Raw genomic sequence first — 26228 nt, forward strand, 5'->3', positions numbered from 1 at the left:
GCAGACTTTCCTCCTGCGAGTGCCCTGAGGATTGCCCTGCCCCTACCCTTTTTGGCCTTGAGAATTCTTTCCTCTTTCCCCATTGATGTCCTTCAGTTTAGTCATCAGTGGTTTCCATAGTGAGTGTCCATGGTGTATCATTCTCTTCCAGTGGAGTTCGTAGATGTTAGGTATCTTCATCATTTCTAGTGCTTTTGAACTTGGTATGGTTATGTTTAAGATTTAATGGATATTTTTAAAAAATTAATTCTGCAAAAATAATTGTAGAGTTCAGTAATCAGGGAGCCTGGGGTTCTTATATTTATCTTTTTCATGTAACAACATAGGGGCCTGACTGACTTTACTTCCTTAGAACTGTAAGAGGTGTCCCTCTTCCCTTTCTCTGTCAGTGGGTAGTCTCTCAATCTCTTTCTCCCTATCACCTCTTTTTATCTCTCTTCTCTTTATTGTCTCATCTTATTTTCTTTTTTTGCCTGCACTTGTCTCTGCATCTTTCTGTCGTCTTTTTCTCTCTGCCTTTCTCTCTTCTCCACAATTGCTTCTCCTTTTCTCACGTCTTGGTCTCTCTTTCTCCATTTTTTTCTCTCCCTCCCTCCTGTGTGCTCCTTACTGTTTCTATCATCCCACTACCTTATCCCCACATACCCTTTCTTCCCAACAGGACCTTATTTGTGACATTGCGAGCTCCACCTCAACAAGGAACACAATCGTCCTTATTAAGGGAATTGTGGATAAGATAGCACAAAGTAATTTATATCATTTAAAATAGATGTAAGGGGATGTTTGAGTTTGCATGAGTACCTCACATTTCTTCCCCAAAGTCTTATGATTTAATCAGGGTTGCACTGCTTCAGTCCCCTTTTGGCCTGGGGACTCCTGACCTCTCCTCTTACTAGTTTGTTTCCGGCATCAGCTTCTGCGATGGTGCATTTTTCTTTTTAAGTATGCTTAGAGGGATAGTTTGGTTTTGACATTTCTTGAGTATCTATGACATGTCTTGGTACTGTTGTGTTGTGTTTGTTGTGTGTTGAAGGGGTAAATGTGTATAGGTTGAGTTTGAAAAATCCAGTGTGCAGCTCAAGTAACCAAGTAGCTGAGCATTTTCATATTTATCTTTCCCAAGTAGCATCTGAGGGACCACATTTGTTTTATCTCACTAACATTGTTTTTCATGTAAGGATTCAAAGATGTTCCTCTTCTCTTTGTCAATTAGTTTCTCCTTTTCTCACTACTTGTTGGCTCTATCAGGCTCATTATTTTTTTTTTCTGTCTGTAAGTAGGTAGTCTCTCCTCTTTTTTATTTCTCATTCCTGTTTTCTCTGTCATCACCTTTTTCTGCCTTCCTTGATTTTTGCCTTCTGCTATGTCTGCACCCCTATTTTCTTTCTACTTTTCCTCTTCACACTCTCCTATATCTTTTTCTGCTTTCTCCCATGGTGATAATTTTTCTGTCTTCACCATTACCCACAGTCTCCTGCCCCATGTGCCCTCTGTTTCTCCATCAGGTTTTTCTCAGTGCTCCAACACAGACACAAAGGACATTGCTTGTTCCAGTGTGTAGTATGATATGGAGGCTTACGTGCTTTGGGCCCCTGATGCTTTCCTTAATTGTTCCATCCTTCTCAGACATTTTTCTCATTCTGAGTGAGTTTTGAGAGAGAAGCTTAAGAAAGTAATACAGGTCTAAGTGGGAAATACTACCCTCTCCAGAGGGGAGTTGAGCCAGGCCTGTGTTACACTTTGCGGGTATGAGGTCTTGTTTTTGTTTTTGTTTTCTTAAAGGCCTTGATGAGGGAGGGACAGGCGATCAAAAGAAGTACCTTATAAGAAATGTAGATTGCTCATTTGAGAAACTCCTGTTAGCCAGATGTAGTCATCAGGTGACTCGTGCCTGAGGTTCGCTCCGCCTGTTGTGCCGCAAGCCCCACACTGTGGCTAACACGTCCTGCAATGTCGGGGACAGCCTGCCCGCTGGGATGCCTCTGACAACCCGCGCTCCGCGTGCTGGAGCCGGCAGCCGCCCCCACCTGCTGCCTGAAGCCGGAGCCCCGCCCCACTCGGGTGCATGAGCCAATGGGCTGGGCCCCAGGGGGCGGGCTTCGGCCGGGCGGGAGGTGCAAGGCCGGGGGGCGGAGCGAACGGGGAGGCGCGGTAGTGACCGAAGCTGCTGGGGCGGCGGCAGTGGTGGTGGTGGCGGCTTGGCCCGGCGTCCGCGGGTCGTGGGGGATGGGGGCGGCGAGCTCCAGCCCTCGGCGGAGGCGGCGGCGGCCGTGAATGTTGGGTGGGCGTCCGCGTCCGGGACGCGGAATGGAGGGCGGCGGTGAGTGTGGGGCTGCGGCGCTAGGTCCGGCCGCGGCGGCTTAGGCTCAGGGCTCGGGGTTTGGAGCTCAGGGCTCGGGTGGTTCGCGGTGCGGTGGGCGGGTTGCGGTTCAGGATGTGGGTGGCCCATGCGGCGACCCCGGACCGGGGCGGCGGCGGGCTGCGCTGGGGGTCGGGCTCTTGTCCTTGGTGCTCCTGGTAGTCCGGGAGGGGTCCGACGGGGCGAACTCAAGAGCAATTGACGATTAAAATTAAAGCAAACATGTAACAAGTCCCACCGTCCACGTACTGTTCTAAGACTGCTCCACATTTTAACTTCTTTAACCCTCGCGACAGGTCCGTGCTTATTTAAGTTATTTTTTACACGGGGAAGATGAGGTTAACCTGCTGGAGCACACAGGCTAGTAATTGCCAGAGTTCGGGCTTAAACTGAGGCAGTTTTGCTCCAGAACATGTGCTCTTGACCGCTAGCGAGACCAGTCTTAGCTCTGACCCGCCCCACTCCCACCTGTCCTGACAGCAGTCCTCACTTCAGCTGGGTTCCATTCCGGAGACGTTTTAGAATTTCCGTGGTGCGTTGTTCTCCTCGTCTCTCTCTTTTGGGCTGAGGAGGAGCTCTTTAGTTCCGAGGCCTCAGTGTCACTGGTTTTCCCAGTTCCGTTGTGGATGTGTTTGGGGCTTGACTGTTGTATTTCATTTTAACGGGTGAGCTCAAGAACCCTAGTGACTGAGCCTCGTATCTCCATGTTAATCTTATTCTACTCTCATTGGCAAGAAGGAATTGGCCTCTCACCCTTTGTGGGGGGCGGGCAGGACTGTTAGCTGCTAAAGGCAGGAGCTGGGCGCCGGTTTCCCTTTTTCCACCTGTCTCGGTGACCGCATCACTCCTCTGGCGCTATCCATGTACGCTGCCCTTTTTGGTTGCTCCGTTTTCCTACTCGGTATTTAAATACGGGGACGGGGAGCGTGCTCTTTGGCATGGGGTAGTTTTGGCTAGTCAAGAGCGAGCCTTGCCTGCCAGGAATGCTAGACATTCTGGAGGCGTGGGAGGTTGGGCAGTTTCCTCTTTTTTAAACGTGCTAGGTTCTAAGTGCACAGGAATGAAGTGTATGTGCACTGCGTGCCTTTCTTTAGAAATTACAATTATTTGCATATTATTGATAAAACCTTTTGAATTGCCCGTATGCTATTTTTGTAGGGAGAACTTTACAAAAATATACTCAAAGACCTCCAGGATGAATTTTTTCTGATTTTTTAAAAGCATCTTTAAGTAGATTCTTACCAAATCAGAAATTGTGCTGAAATAGCAGATTTCTGAAATATCTGGCAATTTTTCTTTAGGTAGGAATAGTTAGATGGGAACTATTAAGTAGATATCTGGGGCAGTTTTAAACTTTAATTAGCCTAGTGCCTGAAATGAAAGTACTTATATAATGATGTGTTTGGGGGAGGATGTGCATGTAGCATGGGACGTTTGATTAACACAGGCTACTCAGGTCTTGGGAAAGTCACATTGCAGAGTACTGGGAAGCTAGTGTTCACATTTCTAATGCACATATTATTTAGAATTAAAAACATATAGAGAAAGTAGTTTTGTGTAGTAATCTTTTATCTACAAAGTTCTTTGCTAAGTGGATAAAACACATTTTTAATGTTAATGGTTTGGAGTTGGAAGAGCTGCATGAGATTTTGGAGAGTTTCACAAATATTTTGCTCAATAGTCTGTTTGCATGGTTCAAACTTCACTTGGAAGCCATTTAGTAGGTTTCCATGAAGCCAGCTAAGTTTCTGGAATTGTTTCCAGTGCTATATTTCTTGCTCACAATCTACAGATGTATTGTGGTGTAGCCACATCTTGTTCATTACCTAAGTATATTAAACAAAAAACAATCTCCCACGGTAAAGCACGGCTAATAATAATGGTTAAGTTACTGAGTCTTCATAATGAACTAGGCACAGTGTTAAGTGCTTTCCATATTATTACCTCATTTAATTAAATTGCTGGTTGCAATATGTTAGTAACTACATTTTACATTAACACCAACTAGAGGATATTCATTTTGGGACACAGGAAGTTAGTGTGGATGATCTGGGAAAGTGTATATCCTCCAAATTTTCCTCTATTATAGTTCAGTTTTTTGAAAACTTGGATTAACTTTGTTATTTAAAAATTTTTTTCAACTGTCATATTTCCTTTTTTCGTTTCCAGTAGGAAAAATAGTAAAGTATATATAACAAAGTTAGTACATTACTCACAATAATGCTGACTAGAGATAGAGTATAATCCTTTCTAGTTCCTCCTTCCCCCCTTCATGTTTTGTTTGCTTATAGATTTTCTTAGTCTTGAGTAAAAATGTTTAGGCATTTTTGAAATACTTCTTACAACTTTGGGTTACTAATTTGACATTATGAAGATGATGAAATAGGTGAATTGCTTAGATAAGTGAATTGTTTTATTTGAAACTTACAATACACATTTTTAATAACCATCTTTTTACCAGTGACAATGACCAGCGATCTAATTTACTAAACTAAAAGCTGTCAAAATTAATCAGAGTGACTTTAATTAAGTAAGCTGCAAAAGTGTTAAGTTAGTAATAGTCTTCTCAATGAGTGATTTGTAAAAGAACTGCCCAAATAAGTTGAGTGTTTTGTTTTTTATTGTTGGTAGGGAGAATTAGGTATAATAATTGTACTAAAAAATTGTCCTGGGCTCATTTTAGAAATTATCTACACATTTAAGGATTAATGTTAGATAGGTTTGGAACTAGCTTAAATGTAGAAATTACATTTTCAGAAATAATTTGAGATTAACAAAAATATTTAATAAAGCAGCACTGAAAGCTATGGGAGAAGTAGAGAAATCTTGTCAGAAGTAGAGAAACAAGAACAGAAATCCAACTTTGATTCCAGTTTTATGCAGTCTTGCCTTTATCAGCTTTATAGACTTGTTTTTTTCTTTTTCTTCTTTCATATTGTTTTATAGACAGATTTCTTGAAAACCCATATATATTTTCCATTTAAAACAGAATAACAATCCAAAGTTAACCTTTTTTGTTTCTGTAAACATTAATTGCAACTTTACAACCTTTCAGTGTTCATTCTACAAATTCATTTACTCTGCAAATAGTTTTGAGTAGTTCTTCCCTCCTGTGCCAAGCACTGTGCTGTAGCAGGGAACACATGGTTAGCAAACTGACATGGTCTTGATTTCCTTGGGATTATAATCTAGATAGGAAAACATGAATCATCTATTTGAACTTTGATAAGTGCAGTGATGAAAAGTATAAGATGCTATAATGCATCTAACAGGAGATTCTGTTCTAGTTTGGTGTTAGTTATTACAGGGGCATGATGGTCCAGGAAGATTTCTTTGAGGAAGTGATCTTTGAGTTGAGGTCAGAATGAGTAAACAAAGGGGAAGGAGTAGTCCAGGCAAGTGGAACTGTATATCCCTGAGTCAAATAGTCAGTGTTTTTCTAGTTGTAGGTCCATGACCCATTATGAGTATGAAACCATTCTGATGGGCTGCAAGCCGCATTTTTAAAAATGAAATGGTATAGGATAGAACACATCTGGTTTATCAACTGTTTCCTTAGCCAGAATCTGTTTTATGCTTTCCAGTGCACAACCACACAAAAACATAACATACTTACTATGTATACTGGCTCATGATGTGAAATTATTTCCTACTGTGTTGCATAGTAAACAAATACTGTTGGAAAATGAGGAGGGAGTGTGTGTGGCAGGAATGTTGAGAGTGTCCAGTAGAAATTATGGCTCCAGATGATGTTGCAGAGGTAAGTAGGGGCCCCATCTCATGTTGTGCCTTAGAGTTCTCAATAGATTCTCACTTGTCCTCTGGAAGAGTTTTGAGCAGAGAAATGACATGTTGGGATTCATGTTTTAAAAAGTGTACTCACTACATTTGGAATAGGATAAGAATGGATGTGGAGAGATCATTAGAAAATTAGTTCCATTTATTCTTTTATTCAGAATAAATGAAACAAGATGGGATTGGGAGGGAGACAAACCATAAATGACTCTTAATCTCACAAAACAAACTGGGGGTTGCTGGGGGGAGGTGGGATTGGGAGAGGGGGAGCGGGCTATGGACATTGGGGAGGGGAGGCGAACCATGAGAGACTATGGACTCTGAAAAACAACCTGAGGGTTTTGAAGGGTCAGGGGTGGGAGGTTGGGGGAACAGGTGGTGGGTGATGGGGAGGGCACGTTTTGCATGGAGCACTGGGTGTTGTGCAAAAAGAATGAATACTGTTACGCTGAAAAAATTAATAAAAAGGAAAAAAAAAAAAAAGAAAATTAGTTCCAATAGCTCAGATAAGAAATGGTGGTAATTCACCTAGCATGACAGTATAGACAGAAGTAGATAGATTAAAGATACTGTAGATTAGGAAGGAAAAAAATCTATAGAGTTGGGTGAGGTATAGGAAAGAGTAAATGATACAATAATATATCTTACACATCTTACACATGACCTGGAAATGAATATTATGTAAAACTTCCTACTGTAAATTTCACAGTTCTTAATAATTCTACCATTTGAAAGTATCAAAATATTGAAGATGAAATATTTGAAAAATGTTTTAGTGATTATGCTTGTGCTAACTTAATTCCTCTAGTAATTTCCTTTTTGATTCCAGAAATGCAGACAAAATTAGGACTTTCAATTCTGGAAGGGTAAAATGTGAGGATGAAGCAGAAACAAACTAAGATTTTCTGAGTTTCAACTGTGTGCCAGGATTAAATGTTTTACATGTGAACTCTTTTAATTTTCTGTCCCCTTTTAATTCTCACACAGCCTGTAAGCAACATTATACAGGTCACACATTTAGAAAGTATTGAACCAGAAGTTAAGTCAATCTTTCTCATTTCAAAAGATTGTGTTTTTACTATACCATCCTTAACTTACCAAAAATATTGCCCTGATATTCATACATTTATTTGTTCAGGCAATTAGGATGTATCAGACTAGTAGGCACCTTTAGAACTTCTTTTGAACAGAAAATTATTTTTGCTGAAACTTGGTAACCTGGAATGTATATGCGTGTGTGTATGTATGCATTATTATTAAGAACTAACTGTAATTGAACTTTTATGTGTCAGACACTTCTATACTTCTGTCTCTTTTAATGCTTACAATAATCTCGTGACGTAGGTTATTGTCAGAATGTTATTCCTATCTTATAAATGAGCATACCAAAATGAAGTGATGTAGCAGCTTGTCAGGACAGACATCGTAAATGATAGAGGGGATTTTGAAAACACGTCTTTTCTTTTATTGGAGCTCATATTGCGTCTTTAGTTTTGAAGCTGATGTCATGGAGATAGAGTAGTTCTTCTGCCAAGTGACTTTTCAGAACGACTTACAATTAAAAGAATTTTGTACCCTAGAAGTTAAGAGGAAGTTATTAATTAAGAGAATGGATTTTGGCAACCAGGCAGATCTGGGTTTTAAGTACCAGTTCATCATCTTTTAGCAGAGAGCTTAGACAAATGATTTAACCCCCAAAGCTTAGGTTGCTTATTTGTGAAATGAAGAGACTAATAGTTTGCCTGTTATAGAGTTGTCAAGATGACTGGCACTTAATAAATAAATTAGTAGGACCGTGTTTGTTGTTGTTAATAAAATACTGAGGTGGGCTGTGGGGTGTTTGTGGAAACCTAGTCTAATGTTTCCTCTGGTTGATGTGGTATTTGTGTTTCTCTCTTGTTTTTTCTCCCTTCCACTTAAGGATTTCAGTTTTTCTGACTGTTCTGTGGAAGGATGATTGCTCACAAACAGAAAAAGACAAAGAAAAAACGTGTTTTGTCATCAGGCCAACTCTCTACTGATGTTACAACTCCTGAAATGGGGCTCAAGTCCATAAGTTCCAATTCCATTTTTGATCCGGATTACATCAAGGAGTTGGTGAATGATATCAGGAAGTTCTCGCATATGTTACTATATTTGAAAGAAGCTATTCTTTCAGGTTTGTCAACTATTTTCTTTTAACATTCTTACTGGATAGTTTGTTAAATTTTAAATGCCAGCCTAGCTGCGGATAAACACGTACACAGTGGTAGGAACAGGGTATTCTGCTTTAGATATTTTATGACCTTTTCCCCCAAAATGTTTGATGTTTGATGTTATGGTATAAGCTATTTTATTATCAGATGCAGTACAATACATAATAGAAACTTGGTAAGTGTGAGGGAACAAGCATACAAAAAACAAAACTCAGTCTTTGGTTCTTAGCAATTAGGCCTATTTGACATGAGAAAATTTTAGATTTTTGGAATTTTAACCTTCTTGTTAATGGTAATGCAGTGCCTTGATTATTCTTTAAGAATGTTTATTATTTATATTTTTGATCCTTCTGCCTTGATTCAGTTTTCTATATTGTTCCTAAAACTTAATCTAAAATCACTGCATTTGAGTGAAAATTTTTTTCTCAAAAGTCACACTTAATTCTGTTTTGCTGTTATATAACCTATTCTTCAATTAAGGGATAATCACAGAATTTATTCTCTGTCTAGTTAGAAATGGATAATGGAGCACAAACTTTATTCTCCTAAAGTAAAGAGCTACAGACATCTGCGTTCCCAAAGTTGATTTTAGTCTCTAGGGCTTTTAACTTTTAATGCCTGTTTTATATTCAGATTTGATGGTAGTGATAATAAAGATACAGCCCCTATCCTTTTGTGATAAATAGTAGTTCGTTTCCATATTCATAATGGTAGGTCTGGATGTAGAAAATGAATATTCCTAGTTTTATTTATATGAGACCTCTTTTTCTTCATACACATGAGAATTTAATAAATATTTTCTCTGTATATAAGATAAATATTCATTTTCTGATACATGTTCTACACTTGATCTTAGCCAAAAGGCTGAGAAGCGATACATGTTCTAGAAAGGAGACGAAAATCACATCTTATACTGAATGCTGCTTTTAAGAGTTTACTTCTAACCTGCTTTTCAATTTGAAATGCCCAAAACAACTGGACTTGAATTATAGCCTTAAAATTTTAGTATTTGAATTTTCCTTAAAACAATCACATAAATCATGTTTTTGAGACTATATATAATATTATTTTAAAAAGTTACCTATACACCTGTTCATTTTAATAGCTTAATTTTGAAATCTAGTTATGGTTGATTAAATGGTAATAAAGTTTTCCTTTTCTTGTGGAAAGGTATTCTAAATACATTAAGCATTATACTGGGAATAAATTTCTTAACAAAATGATACCATCTGTCATTTATTTAAAGAAGCATAGTTTTAAATAAACCCTTTTCTTAACTGAGTTAATTGTTTTAAATTTGTTTTTAAATTTACATATAGTAAAGGTCATTCTTTTTGGTGTAAGTTCATTAACTGGGTTAATTTTGAAAGTAAAATTTAAAATGATGCCTTGGTTGACAAATCATTTACCTCAATTTAGGGTAAAATCCAGTTTTCTTTAATTATCAATTTAAGTGTTCATTAATACAAATAAAATTTTTAGTTAAGATTTTTATTTGTTTTTGTTTTCCTCAGGAGATTAACATTGTTTTTAAATCCGATCTTGCATATTTATTCCTTGTCTCACAGATTTTAAATGATAATTTAAAACAAGTGGGACAACTCTTTATCTTCAGTTTTTTTATGTGAATTTTAATTTATGAATAGATAATTCAGAGACTAGGAGAGAATTGAAAGCGGATTCTAATTGCGATAAGAAAAAATTTCTAAGTAAGATGGCAAAAGGAGACTGTCCCTTAAGATAAAAGTATGCATACAGAAATCTAGTTTTCATGAAAATTTATTATTAAAAATTTATAAAGATCTTTTCCCTTAAAAAAAAAAAAGATTTATTTATTTGAGAGAGAGAGAAAGCACACATGCACACCAGGGTAGGGGAGGACAGAGGGAGAGGAAGACAGAGAGTTTCAAGCAAACTCCCCACTGAGCCCAGAGCACCACTCAGGGCTCAATCTCAAGATCCTGAGATCACGACCTGAGCCAAAATCAAGAGTCAGACACTTAACCAACCCAGGTGCCTCAAGATATTGTCCTTTTAATAAGAAAAACAGTACTTCAAAATTTAAATTCTTGATTTTATTGCCGATATTAAGAAAGTTTGCCGTTTATGGCTGGTAAATTAATTTAAAAAATGTAAAAACCGTCTTTTGGATAACCAACTCTCATTAGTAAGCCATGGCCAGAGAATTTTCATTATTTACCTTTGGATTGATTTTAATGTTTGGTTCTTCAATCAGAGTTAAAAGGATATATGTATGCTATCTCAAAACAAATCGTGGATGTAACAAGAATTTGTTTTCTATCTTTGGATCATTGTTATTAAAATCTGACACTAATTTTGAGTTGATAGAAACTTTTTTGTTTGTTTTTCTTAAACAAGGGAGCATATATAAATATATAAATTAACCTCATTATAAATAATAATATTATAAGTAATATGCTTATCTTTAATTTTGATCACGATTTTCAGCTAGTTAGAATATCAGACTATTCCTTGTAATAATTTTATTATAAGAATCACACAAGATATAATCTTCAGGAAAGCAGATAAAAAGCTTAAAATTCTATAATTACTTGAGATGGTATTGTTATATATGTCTAGATATAGGCCATACTTCTGTCTTCTGGGGATTGAGAAGTTTCCCTGCACTTCTGCTGTTGTTTACTACCACTCTACTCATAAACTGGCCAGACAGAAAAAGCTGTTTCACTCTTCTTCTTTTGGAGTGAGGGAGCCTTGTCAGTGGCCTTACCAATATTTTGTCTTTTGCTTCCTTAAGAGGAAGGATGCCAGATTTCTGGCATTGTTCATTACCATGTCAGCTGCCTGTTAAAATGCTAAAAAGTTAGCTTTTAAAAATAAAGAGTGTAGGTATACAGTTAAATCACCTTTTGGTATAATCTGAATACCATTTTCTTTGTATATGTTGCCTTTCATGAGGCAATGATTGCAAAAATCACTTGATGGTTGCTTCAGGTGTTCAATCATATTTCTGAGGCTACACATAGATTAATAGCTTTATGATTGATTTATAGCCACATTTTCCTTTCCTTGAAACTTGTTCTAGGAGTGATACATAACTATATGCGGTGCTTTGCATTTTATAGAGTGCTTTTACATACAAACACTGTTTAATCAGAGTACCCACAAAGACCGGTAGTTTTAGCCCCATTTCACAGATGAGTTGTATGTATAACGTAGATTGTATGATTTCATCAACCTCTTATTGCTGGTATATAGTGATTTCTTTTGGAATCCAGAGATCATAAGTGCAGAATGGTGTGTTCTTTCCATGGTATCTCAACTGCTTCACATGGCAGGTACTTTAAAAAAATACCACTCAGTCTTCATTATTTCATCAGCCAATTCTGTTTTTGATGGGGGCTATGTAGACCTGCAGTATCCAATATGATAACCTCTAGACATGTGGCTAATAAAAAAATAATTTTTTATTTTAAATAAATTCAAATAAAATTTAAATAAAAATTTAAATAAAAAATTCAGCTCTTCAGTTGTAGTACCCACATTTCAAGTGCTTTTTAGCCGTATGTGGCAAGTGGCTACCATTTTAGACAGTGAAGGTATAAATATTTACATCATTGTAGAAATTTCTGTTGGACAGTGCTGGCATAGACAATTGGCCTTTATCAATCTCAAGACTACTGAGATAAATTCTTGAGCTATAAACATTTGTTTCTATAGCACTTAAAGAAACCTCGAAATAGTTGTTTGCTGGAGCAAATTTAACAAAATGTTATTTAGAAATAGGTACTCTGGGGTCTTTTTTAGATCCCTTTGTCTTTGGAGTGCATCACTTTAATGCTGTCCTTTGATTTGAACCAACAGATCAGTTTCCAGCCAGGCTATACAAATTGATGAAATTGGTAGTAATGGATGGCAGAAAGACTTATGAGAAGAGAATCACTTCATCTAGGTTCTAGGCCTTGTTCTGCTACTGACTAGTTTTGGAATATGGCCTCAGTCATTTAATGATTTAAGAATGAGGTGCTGTACCAGATGCTACCAGTTTCATAATTCTGTGATTCAGAATTTGATTGGAGTTGGAGATTGTACATTGTTCTGAGTATCAAGAGTTCAGAGTTGGAGAAGACAACTAAATATTTGTTTTCCAAGTATATAATACATTTTTATATAAAAAAGATTTATTTAAGAGTGAAAGGGAGCGAGAGCATGCATGTGCAAGCAGGGGCAGGGGGCAAATGGAGAGGGAGAGACAGAATTTCAAGCAGACTCCCTGCTGAGCGCAGAGCCCCATCTGGGGCTTGATCTCATGACTCTGAGATCACGACCTGAGCCAAAATCAAGAGTTGGACAACTCAACCATCCAAGGGTCCCCCATATAATGCATTTTAGAGGACATCTGCCTCTCACTAGTCTATAGGATTTTGTAAATGTGTGTTTTATGGTAACTTTCTTAAATGTGGTATTTGTGAAATTTGTGAAAGTGAGAATGTGAAGCTCATGTTGCCATAGTTTTTGAGGAACCGATTAGAGAAAATAAGTGTCTACCAAAGAGCTCTGTGGTAACAAGTAAGGTAGGTATACAGTTCATCTCTGCTCTTTTTATTTACAAATAAAAATGAAGAGTTTACTGTGGGACATCAGATGACTGTGAAAACTCATGCTTTGGTAAAGTAGCTGATAGAGTTTGTTGATTCTCTGTCCAGTGTTTATTTCCAGGAGGAGGTTACCCTGTAGTCTTGTATAAGTAGCACATGTGGAATTTGAAGTTTTAGATTTCTATCTGGTGTCATTAAGATGCCTTATGAATAGTTACAGGGCCAGATTTTACATTTTATTTTTTAAAATATTGAAGGTGCTCTATTATACATGTACTCTCTGTGTTTAAATACAACACTAGTAGTTAACATATGTGCTGTGTAAATACCACTTCAGGTTTATGGTTGTCCCCCTAAGGAATAGTGTGTTCTTAATTCCAAAGAACAGAGTCATAAGTGTTCTTCTAGTTCATACAATAATCTTAAACTCTGCAGTATACCTCCTCATTTCTGGTAGAACACCATTCAGGGAAGCTCAGCATTTGGGCATGTGAAAGAAGGGTGCAAGGCTTTTTAATTGGGCTAGAAAGAATAGTGCAAATTACTTAATTTTTCTGCTCCTCAGTGCTTGGAGAAGTAGTCATTGCTGTTGTAAAATGCATTTGAAGGGAAATTGGTAGTTTGTCTAATATACTATTTTAAAACTGGAATTTAATGAAAGTTTACTATTGTGACAGTGGTGCCTCGTTTTTGTTTTGTTCTTTAAATAGTCTAGAAAGGAAGATAAAACTTTATCATCAGTTGCAGATAAAGTTCTCTAATTTAAAAAAAGAGCTTTCTGATTTAAGAGTGTATCACTTTATTTTGTAAAAAACATAACTGAATCTTATAAATGATAGCTTCTGATGAATTCTGTCTAGGTCCTTAATTTGTCTGAACTATAGTCAGAAGAGGTATGTTAACTCTGTAAGGTAATTTTTTTAAATAAAATAAGTTAAATAAAAAGTCTAATGCCATTAAGTAATATGTTCTATTGTAAAAGGGAAGATCTGCATAAATTTTCAGTCTTAATTGAAATCCTGTCTTTTTGATTAACTTAATTTTCCCTAGGTGATTATACAGGAGAATATGCAAATTTATTTCAGACAAATTTCAACAGAGTTAACTTTACCACTGATGAATATTAATTACTTTTCATCATCTATATCCTCTATATCCAGAAATTTTGTGAGATATTAGGAAGGTTGCTAGTCTCAGATATGTCCTCCTGCCATGTTCTTTTAGAAGTAGACCTCTCCAGGCGTGCCTGGGTGGCTTAGTGGGTTGAGGCCTCTGCCTTCGGCTTCAGCTCGGGTCATGTTCCCAGGGTCCTGGGATCGAGCCCTACATCGGGCTCTCTGCTCAGCGGGGAACCTGATTCCACCTCTCTCTCTCTCTGCCTGCCTCTCTGCCTGCTTGTGATCTCTGTCTGTCAAATAAATAAATAAAATCTTAAAAAAAAAAAAAAGAAGTAGACCTCTCCAGAAGTGATTTCTAATGGATATCACTTAGGAGGAATTCAGGTAAATGTAGATAGGTTATGACTTTGAAATGAATCTTTGAAGAATAAAGTATAAAATACAGTAGCTACTTTAGGACATATGTGCCAACTCTTAGGAGACTGCTTTTTTTTGTTTGTTTCACTTGCCTGGAATTGTTTACAATACCTTAACACCATTTATAATAGTAACTGGCATATTTGATTAGAAGGTAAAGCCTGTTTAATCAGAGAGTGCAGAGTACCTGTCATTAAACTGTAACTTCTTTAATCATGTTACCATATCATAGTGATTAAGAGCACAAAATCTAGAGCTAGAACAACTAAGGTGGAATCCTCATTCTGACACTTGCTGGTTATATGTAGCCATGAGCAAGTTACTTATCTTTTCAGTGCCTCAGTTTCTACATCTGTTGGAAGGAGAGAATAGTACCTACGTCACTGGGATGTTGTGAAGACTAGAGTTCATATATATAAAGCTCTTACAGTAAGTTTTTTAAAATGTCAGCTATTATTATTTTTACAGTCCCCAAGTGGCTAAATAAAGAAAGCTGCTGTTCAGACTTTGCTTTTATCCTGTAAATTCAGAAGGCATTACTGCAAAAAAAGGGAGTTTCCTAGTGATAAGTTCTGAAACTTACTTTCCTTCTTGTTTTCATTGCTTTCCCAGAGAAGTTAAACTAAATTAACAAGAGTGGTTTTAAAAATTATTGTCAGTTTTTTTTAGAGCAAGGAAAACACCATGGTTTTTTTTCTTATTTACTTAAGCATTTCCATGAAGTGTTTGCAATATAAACACTGTGGTATTGTGTTAATGCATGAGAACCAAAAAGTGGAGCTGGCTAATCTGCTTTCACTTGATAAGCTAAATGAAGCAGAAATTAAATGGCACAAATGAGTAAAACAATAAATTAAAATTCAGATTACCGTATTACAGGGACGGTAGATAAACAAGCAAACATTGGGTTACGGGGAGTTTTACTCTTCTAGATAACTAGTATTAAGATTTTGGCTAAACATTTTAATTATTGCATATGCACATATGTATATATGAAACAATAGGCTTTGCAATACAAAACTGGGAAAAATATAATTACATTATTTTTACAACTATTCAAATTATATTGTTTTCCAGAAGTTTCTTTTATTTCAAAGCTACTAGGTTCCATTTCAGACCGAACCTATGTTATTAGCCTATTTCTACCATCGCCTTAACTAATAAAAATAGCTGTAAACATTTATGGTGGGTTTAGTATGTTTTGGCCACTGTTCCAAGTGCATGATGTGTTTTAAGTCATTGAATCCAACAATCCTATGAAGTAGTTACCATTGTCTTCGTTTTATAGGTGAGGAAACTGAGGCACGTAGAAGTTAAGTATCTCACCCAAGGTTTATAAACCGTGCAGCTGAAATTCAAATTCAGGCAGTCTGGTTCTAGAGATTATGCTTTTAACCAACCGCTAAGATTTATTGTCTCAACTAAGTAAACCTACTGAATGAAATAACATCCACAGGTAGGAAACAGATGAAACAGATAATGATCATTTCAGATTATTCTTTAAGCTGCATAGTGCATATTCTGTAGCATTTGAAAAATTATAAATGCATTTTTAAATTATAATAGTAATATATATTCACAGGGAAATTCCAAAAGTACATAAAGTTCCTAATATCTCTTGACCATCTGTATTTTATTTTTTAGATAGACTTTATTCGGGAGGGAAAAATGAAACAAGACAAAACCAGAGAGGGAGACAAACCATAAGAGACTCTTAATCTCAGGAAACAAACTGAGGGTTGCTGGGGGGTGGGGGTGTAGGGAGAAGGTGGCTGTGTTATGGACATTGGGGAGGGTATGTGCTATGGTGAGTGCTGTGAATTGTGTAAGACTGATGATTCACAGACCTATACCCCTGAAACAAACAATACTATTATATGTTGGTTTAAAAAATAAATAAATAAATAGACTTTATTCTTAAAACAGTTTTTGATTTACAGAAAAATTGAGAAGGTAATACAGAAAGTTCCCATATATTCTGATACCCAGTTTTTCTTATTTATTAACAACTTGACATTAATTATTATTATTGATTAAAGCCCATAGTTTTATTCATATTTCCATAAGTTGTTCCTAATGTCCCTCTTTTCTTCTAGGATCCTATCATATTAAATTTAATTCTCATCTCCTCAGACCCTCCTTGGTTGTGATAGTTTCTCATTTTTGATGACACTGACCGTTTTAAGGAATACTGGTTAGATATTTTGTAGGATGCATCCTGATTAGAATTTATCTGATGTTTTTCTTATGATTAGATTGGGATATTGGGAGGAACAGATATAAAGTGCCATTTTCATCACAGATCATATCAAGACTAATTTCTAGAAACATGATTTATCACTCAATGTCAACCTTGATCATATGTCTTAGTAATAAAGTTTCTTTTTACTTTAAAGTTACTCATTTTGTCCCCCTTTCTCTACTTTACTCTTTGGAAGGAAGTCACTATATGCATGCTCCATCTACTTGAGGACAAAATATCTATAAAAATTATTTGGCATTCTTCTATCCAAGAGATATATCTCTTCCTGCACTCACTAATTTGTTCATTTATTTGTGTCAGTATGAACTCATGGATATTTACTTTATACTTTGAGTTATAATCCAGTACTACTGTATTTGTTGCTCACATTGTTCTAGCTTTGGCCATTGGGAGCTCTCTCAGTTGGCTCCTGTGTACCCTTGACGTACCTTACTCAGTGTGAGGGTTAGTGTTTGCTAAGCTCTTACTTTCTGGCTCTACTAGATGCACCTAACTTGTCCTGCACGTTTTCTGCCCCAGTCCTAGAATCATCCATTTCTCTAAGGAGCCCTGATATTTTTTAGCGAATGGTAGTAGAAACCAAGCTCAGGGTGGTATGTGTGCTTGTTCCTAAGGGGTGTCATTTCTTTTAGGCCCTTTCAGCAGACAGAGCAAAGAAATATATGTGTGTGTATAAACCTGTGGAAATACACATATCTATACATATTTCTATATGTAACCACCTGTGTCTGTGTTAAGTTAAACATGAATTCTTACTGAAGTGTCCCACTCTAATCTACCACAATATGGATTATTACATTTATTTGTAAATTTCTACTCCAATAGCGAGATACCTGGCTCCCAACATCCACCATCCATTTACACAGCTTTTCAATTCCAGTGTTTATGTATAGCAACATCAGAATTGTTAACCTGAACCCTCACTGAAAATTCTTTATCACCTAGAGCGGTAGTACTTATGTGCATTTCCTTTACTTTTAGTCTTTATAGACTTAACTTGTTTCCAGAGTTACTTCAGCCAGCACTTATTCTCCTATATTTCTGTCATTAGAATTTGTTGGATGAATGAGTCACATTTTCTCCTGAAAGCACTTATATTCTCTCTGCTTCCATTACTCCCTGAACTATTCTTCTTTGCCTCTTCGTGGAATATGCTTTGCCCTGATGCATCCAGCTCCCCACCTTGCCTACACTTTTTGTTTTTCTCTTGATAATACAGTTAAGGAGTGGCATATTTGATGGATGATGGTTTTTTCATTCAAAAATTTTTCATTTTGGTTTTTTATTCTAAAGACAGTTTTTATTTCTAGTGGTTAGCTTTTCAACACTTCTGAAACGATTAATTGTATAATTATGACATTATTTTTGTTTTCCAAGCTATTTCAGGGGGAGGCAGTCTAACATTAAGAGCATGGCTTCTAGAATTATATTCACTGAGTTCAAATTCTGGCCCCATGGCTTAGTAACTTGGTGAACTTAAGTGTGCCTCAATGTTCTCATCTGTACAGTGGGTATTTTAAAATTATCTGGATGTGAAAGTTAATGAGATAATATCTTTTAAGTGCTTTTAACAGTACCTACCACATTGGAAGCATTTAAAAAATGTTAACTATTTTTAAACCCTAGTGCTATAAGGTTACAGAAAGGAAAATTACATCAGAGTGTTACATTTAAAGTAGTCGTCTTTTCAGACTTTTGAAGATTACTTTCGGGGTTTTAAAGTTAGGGTGATTATTCTTTCTTGTTTACTAGGATGGCCATCCGGGAATATGCCTCTTGGTGCTGGCAGGAGGAGTAGTTCTCCCCTTTTCACTTGCTTAGAGTTTTTGGTTTGGATGATAAGTTATATGGCTACATTATTTCTAAGGCTTATAAAATTATGTCGTCTGCATCTGACCAGAGTTGCTGTAAATGAGCAGAGCAGGCTGGGGGTAGACAGGTGGGGGCTAGGAAAGAAGGCACAATCTGGAGAGTATTCAGTTTTCTCAGTTTAAACTGGGAAAACTGAAAAAGGTAGGGCTAAATTGACCATAACTGTGAATTCCTTACCAACTTAAAATGATTATAGAGTTTTTGAAGGCTGAATAAATTGAATATACTAATTGCAGCAGTGAAAATACAAGTGAACATGTCAGTAGGCAAACGTTGCAGGGCCGCTGCTTTTATTTGAAGCGTGCTTCAAAATGGTCTTTCATCGTTTGCATTCTGGAAACTTGGTCTGGGAAACAAATAATTTTTTTTTTTCTTTAAGACTGTTTTAAAGAAGTTATTCATATACGTCTGGACGAACTTCTCCGTGTTTTAAAATCTGTAATGAATAAACATCAGAACCTCAATTCTGTTGATCTTCAGAATGCTGCAGAAATGCTTACTGCAAAAGTAAAAGGTAAGAAAGATGTATTAAAAGTCTGTTGGTGTGGGCAAAAAGCGTATAAGTAATACATTTTGGTCCATAATGAGTACAGTGCCACCTCCCCACATGGCATCGGTTTGTATTTCAGTAGGAATTATGTATACTTCAGTATGTAGATATTCCCATTAGGTCACACCTAAAACTCTCTTCCTTTCAAAAATTAAAACTGCATTTAGCAGGAAGGAATTTGAAAATAATAACTGAAATAAACTAAACAACTGATATTGAAAATTTCTGAGTTTTTTGAAAGAGTGCATGCTCTTTTGAAGTAGGTTATTAGTGTACAAAAGTCTTTGTTTTGTAAGGACAATTGTTGCAGGAAAATGGTCATTTGTAGTGACTTCGCTTAAAAGAGGGAGCCAAACAGAGAAAAAGTCTTAATTAGAATCTTTTTTTTTAAGGTAAAAAAAATGAAACTAAAATTATGTATGGATGTACACACACACACACATACACACACACACACATGTATGTTACATGTGTTAAAGAATCAAGAATTGGGCTTTATCCTCTAATGAAATGACTTGCCACCAAAAATATTTTATTAGAATCTAATATTCCAGACTGTAGTGTTTAAGGATTGAGATGCAGCAAGTATTTGAGAAGAATGAGGTGGGGGTTCAGTTAGCGAGATGGTTAGAAATAAGGGGCTGCGTGTGGGCTGCCAGTTGGATCAAAGAAGCTGGAGTGTGCTGGAGGTGGAGTATAGTTGTTATAGAAGAGGAGATGGGTGCTGGTTTGATGGAACAGGACAGGTGGAATATTGAGGATTAATGTGAAGTTTGGAGTTGAAGATAGGGACTTGAAAGCTGTTGGTGTATCGGTGATAATGGAAGAGGGCAGCTCCAACCCACAGTTTGCAGAGTAAGTGTAGGCTGAGTGTGAGATCCCAGGGATAGAGAGAAAATAGAGGAGCCTGAGAAACACCTAAGAAACAGGGAGATGGTCTAGAGAAAGATGTCATGGAATTTAAAAAGTGTGAGGTTCTAGGAGGGGATTGTCAGCATTAAATGTCACTGATAAGTAACCTGAATTCAGGCAAAGTAACTATAGAAAGTGACTCACCATGGGTTGAATAAAGAAAGGAAAGGGTTCTTTGGGGAGTGGAATTACCTGTTCTGAGTCTCAAAGGTCGGGTGGGCATTTCCTGGGTTAGGGTGGGTGGAGGTTGGGGACTGTGATATAGAGCACTTTTGTAAGAAATCTGAATGTGAAGAACTTAATGCAGTTGGGTAACACACACTCCTATCTAGAGAAGGCCAAGGGCAAGTTAAGTGTCAAGGAATGAGGCAGGAGAAGAAAATAAATCTTTGTCAATAAAATATGGTCCCTATACCTGAGAACCACTTCCTCTGCTTTTTGACATAGATTTATTGTGCTTGAGTGGTTCTTTTTTCTTGTTTCTTTTTCTGTATTTTAAGCATTAAAAAACATGTAGATGACTTTAAATGGGAAAAATGAATAGTTTGTTGTGACTTTTAAAAATGTGCTTAGTAACCAAATTTGTTTTTAAATAGACTGTTTATAAGTGCCATTTAACTTAGATAGGGAAATTTGCGTCTATAGATAGTAAAATTTCCATGCTTGGAAATAGCGACCACAGTTTATTCAATTGTTGTCAGTAGCTATTGTGTGCAGTCAGGATGTCCTGGGGAAGGAGTGTGCCTGTGTATAGTTGGTGTCCACATTCCAGAAACAGACTTGAAGAAAGTGGCCTCTCAGCTGCCTTGGAGATCTTTTTTCCTTTGAGGTAAAGCTATCTTTTGAATATTATCTCCCACTAGGACTGTCTTTACCTTTGGGATTATTGTTACCATCTTATTTTTGTGTTGGGTGAAATTTAAAAGATTACTTTGCTTATTCTGTTTTAGTAAGGCTGCATGAGACCAGAAAATTTTAAAAATCGTTTTTTCCTTGGTGTAATTTTATGTTTTTAAGTAAAACCTTTCCTCCTTGCACTTATTATTGAGACCGTCTAAGTGAAGGGAGTTTAAAAGTGAAAAATATCCAGTGACCTGAAAAATCGAGGTCAAATTAGAGCTTACTTAATTTTTTCTTTTAATGATTATTTTCAAACCCTGGAAAGACAAGGGGGAGGTAGAAACCATTTTTGAATCTCTATTCTTTGGCAGTCTAGATGTTTTGCATATGCTGTCTATTTTAATATTTTCAAAAAACCTATTAAAGTGCATTTTTATTTCTGTTTTAAATGGGGAAAACTCAAAGAAAAAAAGCTGTTATAACTTGGGATCAGAAAGCTGTCTGGAATGTGGAGATCATTTTTTCTTAAATCCCTGATTGCATTTAAAAAAAAAAAAAAGATGACATGACTTGCTGAGGAGGACATCTTAACTGTCAATGCAATTGGCAAGTATACTAAGACATTAAAAAAAAAAAGATACAGAATGACTTTAGAATCAGGGAGGTATAATTTTGTTTGTGCTCCTGCAGGATGCATAAAGTCTGTGCACTTCCTGTGCATCATAAATGCACTGGAATAAAATTGGAATCTCTGACTCCTCTTATTTTTTAAGTATGGAATTTACCTTTTTGATAACTTTAAAAGAAAAATTTAAAGCTTTAAATTAAATTAAAAACTTTAAAAGAAAAAGCTTTTCCTCATTCATTGTAGTAGTGATTTATATTTCCTGTGTCTCCTCCTGTTTCCAGGCAGGAAGTTAAGTCTGACAAAATATTTGCAATATGGTAAGAGAGATACAGCTTATTTTGAAGTAGATAAAAGACATCTTCACTCAGTAATTTATTATGTACTTAAGTATTTGTGTTTTCACGATTTACATTTGTTTTGGTCAATCTTATTTGTAATTTAAATTAATATGGCCCTTCATTTAGGTTTTTCGAGTTCTGTATTTTGCACTATATTTAAAAATTGAGAAACAAAAGAGAAAAACGAGCTTTAATTATGTGTCTGAAATTGTAGAAGCTTTGTGTCTTTCTGTTTCAAAAACTTAAATTTTTAATAGGCAGTACATTGAAATGATTCATAATGCAAATGGCATAAAAGAGTATTCAGCAGTGAAGTATCTTTCCTACCTCAGATGCTTAGCTACCCTTTCCTTTACCTAGATAAGCAGCAACTACTACTGGATTTTTGTGTATCTTTCTAGAGACATTATTTTATGTAAACAATACAATATGTTCTTTTTTTTACTCTCCTTTTTACACAAATGGTAGCATTCTCCTCCTTGCTCATTGTTCTGAGTTATGTTCTATACATAAAGGGTTCCCTAATTCTTTTTTTGGGATTTGTTCTGTTTTGTTTTGTTTTTTTTCAAAGGTGCATGGTAATCTGTTATGCTCATGTGCTATAATTCATTTAACCAGTCACTAATCACTAATGGATATTTGGATTGTTTCCATTTTTTTCTTTTTCTGTTACAAATAATGCTTCAATGAATAGCCATGTTCATTTGTATTTATTTTTCTTTATATTGCTAAATAACCTCTGTGGGAGCTCTGCCATTCTGATAGCAGTGCTGAGAAGGCTGATTTATTGCACCTCTGCCAACAGAGCTAGTTACCAAGCTTTGTTACCCAGTCTAATAGTAAAAATTGGCATCTCAGTGTAGATTGATTTGCATTTCCCTCATTTTGAGTGCAGTTGAGTATGTTTTCATGTTTTAGAGCCATTTGTACATCCTTTTATGTGAGTTGCCTCTTTACCTTTTTTTTTTTTTTTTGTGGTTGGTCTTTTTTCTAGTACTGATTTATAAAAACTGTGTGAGTGAAATTAACCCTTAATCTTTGATATAAATTGCTTATTTTCTTTATCTTTTGATTTGCTTATGGCATTTTATTTTTGCATTTAAATGTATTTGTCCTTTTTATGGTCCTTGAGTTTTAGGAATTAGGAAGGACTTCCCCACTCTGAGATTATAATAGCATTCTCCAGTGTGTTTTCATTTAATGTTTTCCTGGTGTCGCTTATTAAATTTAAGTCCTTGATACATTCTAGGTTATCTATATGTCTAGCTTATTTATCAAATAGTTCTTTTCCCCACTGATCTGAGATGCCATTTTAATCATAAGTACACTAAACAGTCATATATATTTATATCTATTTTGGGACTTATTCATGCCCCATTGATTTGTTTAGTCATGTCCCAATACCACACTATATTACAGTTGTATGGTATGTTTTAGTATCTGATGGGGTAACTCCTCTTCCCGTTACTCTTTTTTTTCAGGATTTTATTTTTCCATCAGGACTTTTGAATTGGCTTATCTAATTCCAAAAAATATCTACTGGTATTTTGATGATGAGTAAAATTTATGACTTTATAAACTTACAATTTATAAGTTAAGGAGAAGTTACATATTTAACATTTCTGAGACTATAGTATGCATTTCATTTCTTCAGGTTGTCTTTTGTGTTTCTCAGAAGCAACTTAAAGTTTTCATTTTGTAAGCCATACTGCTTTTTGGTCTTTTCCCCTATGCATATGATGAAAATTTGCCTATGTTATACCTTTTAATTCATTGGTTTGCAAACTGTAGGCCCTGATGTATGACATCAAGTTAGTGGATCGTAACCAGCATTTTTAAAATACAAAAGAGAATAGAAAAGAAAAATAAGAATGCAACACTCATTGTATAAGACTTAAGGATGCTTTGAAACTTCAGAGGTGTTATATAACTAATAACTATTGTATGTGTTTGGAATACTTGGTCATGATATAATATGTATTTCTTACTGAAGGTTGTGGTCAAAAAAGTTTGAAAGTTACTAATAGATGGTGTGTTTGAAGGCTACTCAGTGATTTCTTAAAGAGATACTTAATGTGTCGTAGTGCTTATTATTGTGACTTAATATGGTGCTCAAGGGAGACAGTTATTTAAACCTTGAGCAAAATATTGATGTCATTTTGAAGAATGGCTAATAGGGAAAAGGGAGTGGACACAGTGACACCAATTAGCAGGTTGTTAAATAATCCAGACTACAGGTAAAATGTGGCCTTTTGAACTGAATGGCAGTGGGAATGGTACAGAAGAAATATTTTAGAAGTATTTTGAAAGCAAAGGTATAAGCTAAGGAATGTAGAGAAAAGAGTAGGCTTGCAGGGCAGAATGGAAGGGAGGATAGGGTTCAGGTGGACATGTTGAGGTTATAATGCTGGTGGGTGAAGCCTAGGAAGTAGGAGAGAGACTATATCAAACAGACTATTGGAAATGTGGATCTGGAGCTCAGAGGTGAGAACTAGACAGGTAGTTTAAGGATTCCTTTCCTTCAAAGGTCTGATAAAGTGGATACAGTTCTGTGGAGATAATGTATAGAGAAAAAAGCCAAAGAGAACTGCAGGCTGGGTGGGGACGACTATATAAAGTAAGATTGTCAATAGACAGATACACAGAACATGACAGCACTCATGTTACTAACTACCAAGCACTGTACTCTAGGTGGTTTACATTTGTTTTCTCAGTCATTTCTTTCAATGATATGCTATTTTACAGATGAGGAAATTGCAGTGAGGTGATGTATTCAGAATAACACTGGGAGTGGTAGAGGTTATATACAAACTCCAGTCCAAAACTCTGAAGCCCCACTTCTTCTAGTTACTAAAACACATTGCTTCTAAGAGTGTAGAATACTTCGAGATGGAAGAAAGTGGTTAATATTTGCAATAATAATAGCAGACATTATATGCCAGACACCATTAAACTCTGCATGGATTATCCCATTATTCCTCACAGCAAATTTTTCAGGTCAATACTGTTATTTCTCAACCTTACTTTACAGATAAGGAAGCTTGGGACATAGAGAGGTTTGTCCAAGTTTGCATGTATATTAAGTGGTGGAGCTGTTGAGAGTTGTAGAGTGGACAAGTAGGATGAAAACTCAGAAGAAGAAAAAGGGTCTGAAAGTTTGACTATGTTTTTGTTGGCAGTATTGCTAAGTGGTGTTGAGTGAAAATAATAACTAACATTTATTGAGCATTTTCTTTGTGACAGGCTCTGTTTTAAGTTCATTCAATTTTTATAACTGTTCTCAAAATACATATTTTTGTCCCCACTTTATAAATGAGGAGACTGAGGCACAGAGCAGTTGCGTTAAGTCCCTAGTAGGGGACAGAGTTTAAGATTTAACCTAGACAGACTGACTTCAGAACCCATCCTCTTAATCAGACTGAGCAGACTATTTCTGGTGGGTCAAATCTGGCCTGCTGCCTATTTTGTAAATAAAGATTTATCAGAGCACAGTCACTCTTACTCATTTATGTATCATCATATCTCATTTATGTATGGCTCCTTTAGGAATAGTTGCAGCATACCATGTGTCTTGAAAAGTCTAAAATATTTGCTTTCTTGCCCTTTACACAAAGTTTTTCAACCTCTGATAAACATTAAACTGGATGAAAAGCCAAATCCTGGTGAATTTAGTCATAACCTATTTATAGAGGTTTGGCAGTTAAAAAAAAAAAAGGAAAAGTTAAATTGGATGGTGGCTTTAAGAGGAAAATATGGTAAAATGAAAGTTTTTTTTACAGAGGAAAGATTTGAGTATGTTAGTAGCGTGAGAAAAAATGTCCATTGAGTGGGAGATAATAAAACTGTGGAGGGAGGTGGCACAGGATTTGGAGAACGCAGGAGAGAGTGGAAAGATTTATTACTGGAAAGGAGCCAAAGACTTTTCTTTGAAGCACTGAGCAGAAGCAAAAAAGAGAAAAGATATTAGGAATATAGGGCTATTTTGAATTGGAGGCAAGGGCAATAATAGTAATTTTCATTCAATTGCTGTAACCTCATTCAAGTAAGGGTAAAGGAGGATGGTTCAGATAATTGTCTTTTTTGGGATTCACAATTACTGCTTTTTTTTTTTAAATATTTTATTTATTTATTTGACAGAGAGAGATCACAAGTAAATAGAGAGGCAGGCAGAGAGAGAGAGAGAGAGAGGGAAGCAGGCTCCCTGCCGAGCAGAGAGCCCGATGCGGGGCTCGATCCCAGGACCCTGAGATCATGACCTGAGCCGAAGGCAGCGGCTTAACCCACTGAGCCACCCAGGCACCCCCACAATTACTGCTTTTTAAATCTCCCAGTCATGTTTAGTGATACAAAAGATATAGGTA

General features: G+C 36.3%; 1 protein-coding gene and 1 pseudogene across 6 annotated transcripts in view; one reads left to right on the plus strand and one right to left on the minus strand.

Annotated features, from left to right (window-relative positions):
• ARHGAP29 (Rho GTPase activating protein 29) overlaps window positions 1-26228 on the plus strand; it is a 75005-nt gene that overhangs the window by 8973 nt on the left and 39804 nt on the right. Inside the window, exons 1-3 of one of the 6 annotated variants that reach the window (XM_046021773.1) lie at window positions 2191-2320; window positions 8076-8312; window positions 18979-19113. The exons of 1 other annotated variant lie outside the window; for it this stretch is intronic. In XM_046021773.1, coding sequence (XP_045877729.1) covers window positions 8108-8312; window positions 18979-19113 — 340 coding nt within the window. In that variant the 5' untranslated portion in view covers window positions 2191-2320; window positions 8076-8107. Of the gene's footprint in view, window positions 1-2190; window positions 2321-8075; window positions 8313-18978; window positions 19114-20834; window positions 20891-26228 lie in introns of those variants that run through there. 4 more of the 6 variants (XM_046021766.1, XM_046021783.1, XM_046021791.1 and 1 more) reach the window with 4 other exon arrangements.
• On the minus strand, window positions 9141-9225 carry LOC123927698 (annotated as a pseudogene).

Source organism: Meles meles, chromosome 1 (assembly GCF_922984935.1).
Source record: "Meles meles chromosome 1, mMelMel3.1 paternal haplotype, whole genome shotgun sequence".
Taxonomy (NCBI): domain Eukaryota; kingdom Metazoa; phylum Chordata; class Mammalia; order Carnivora; family Mustelidae; genus Meles; species Meles meles.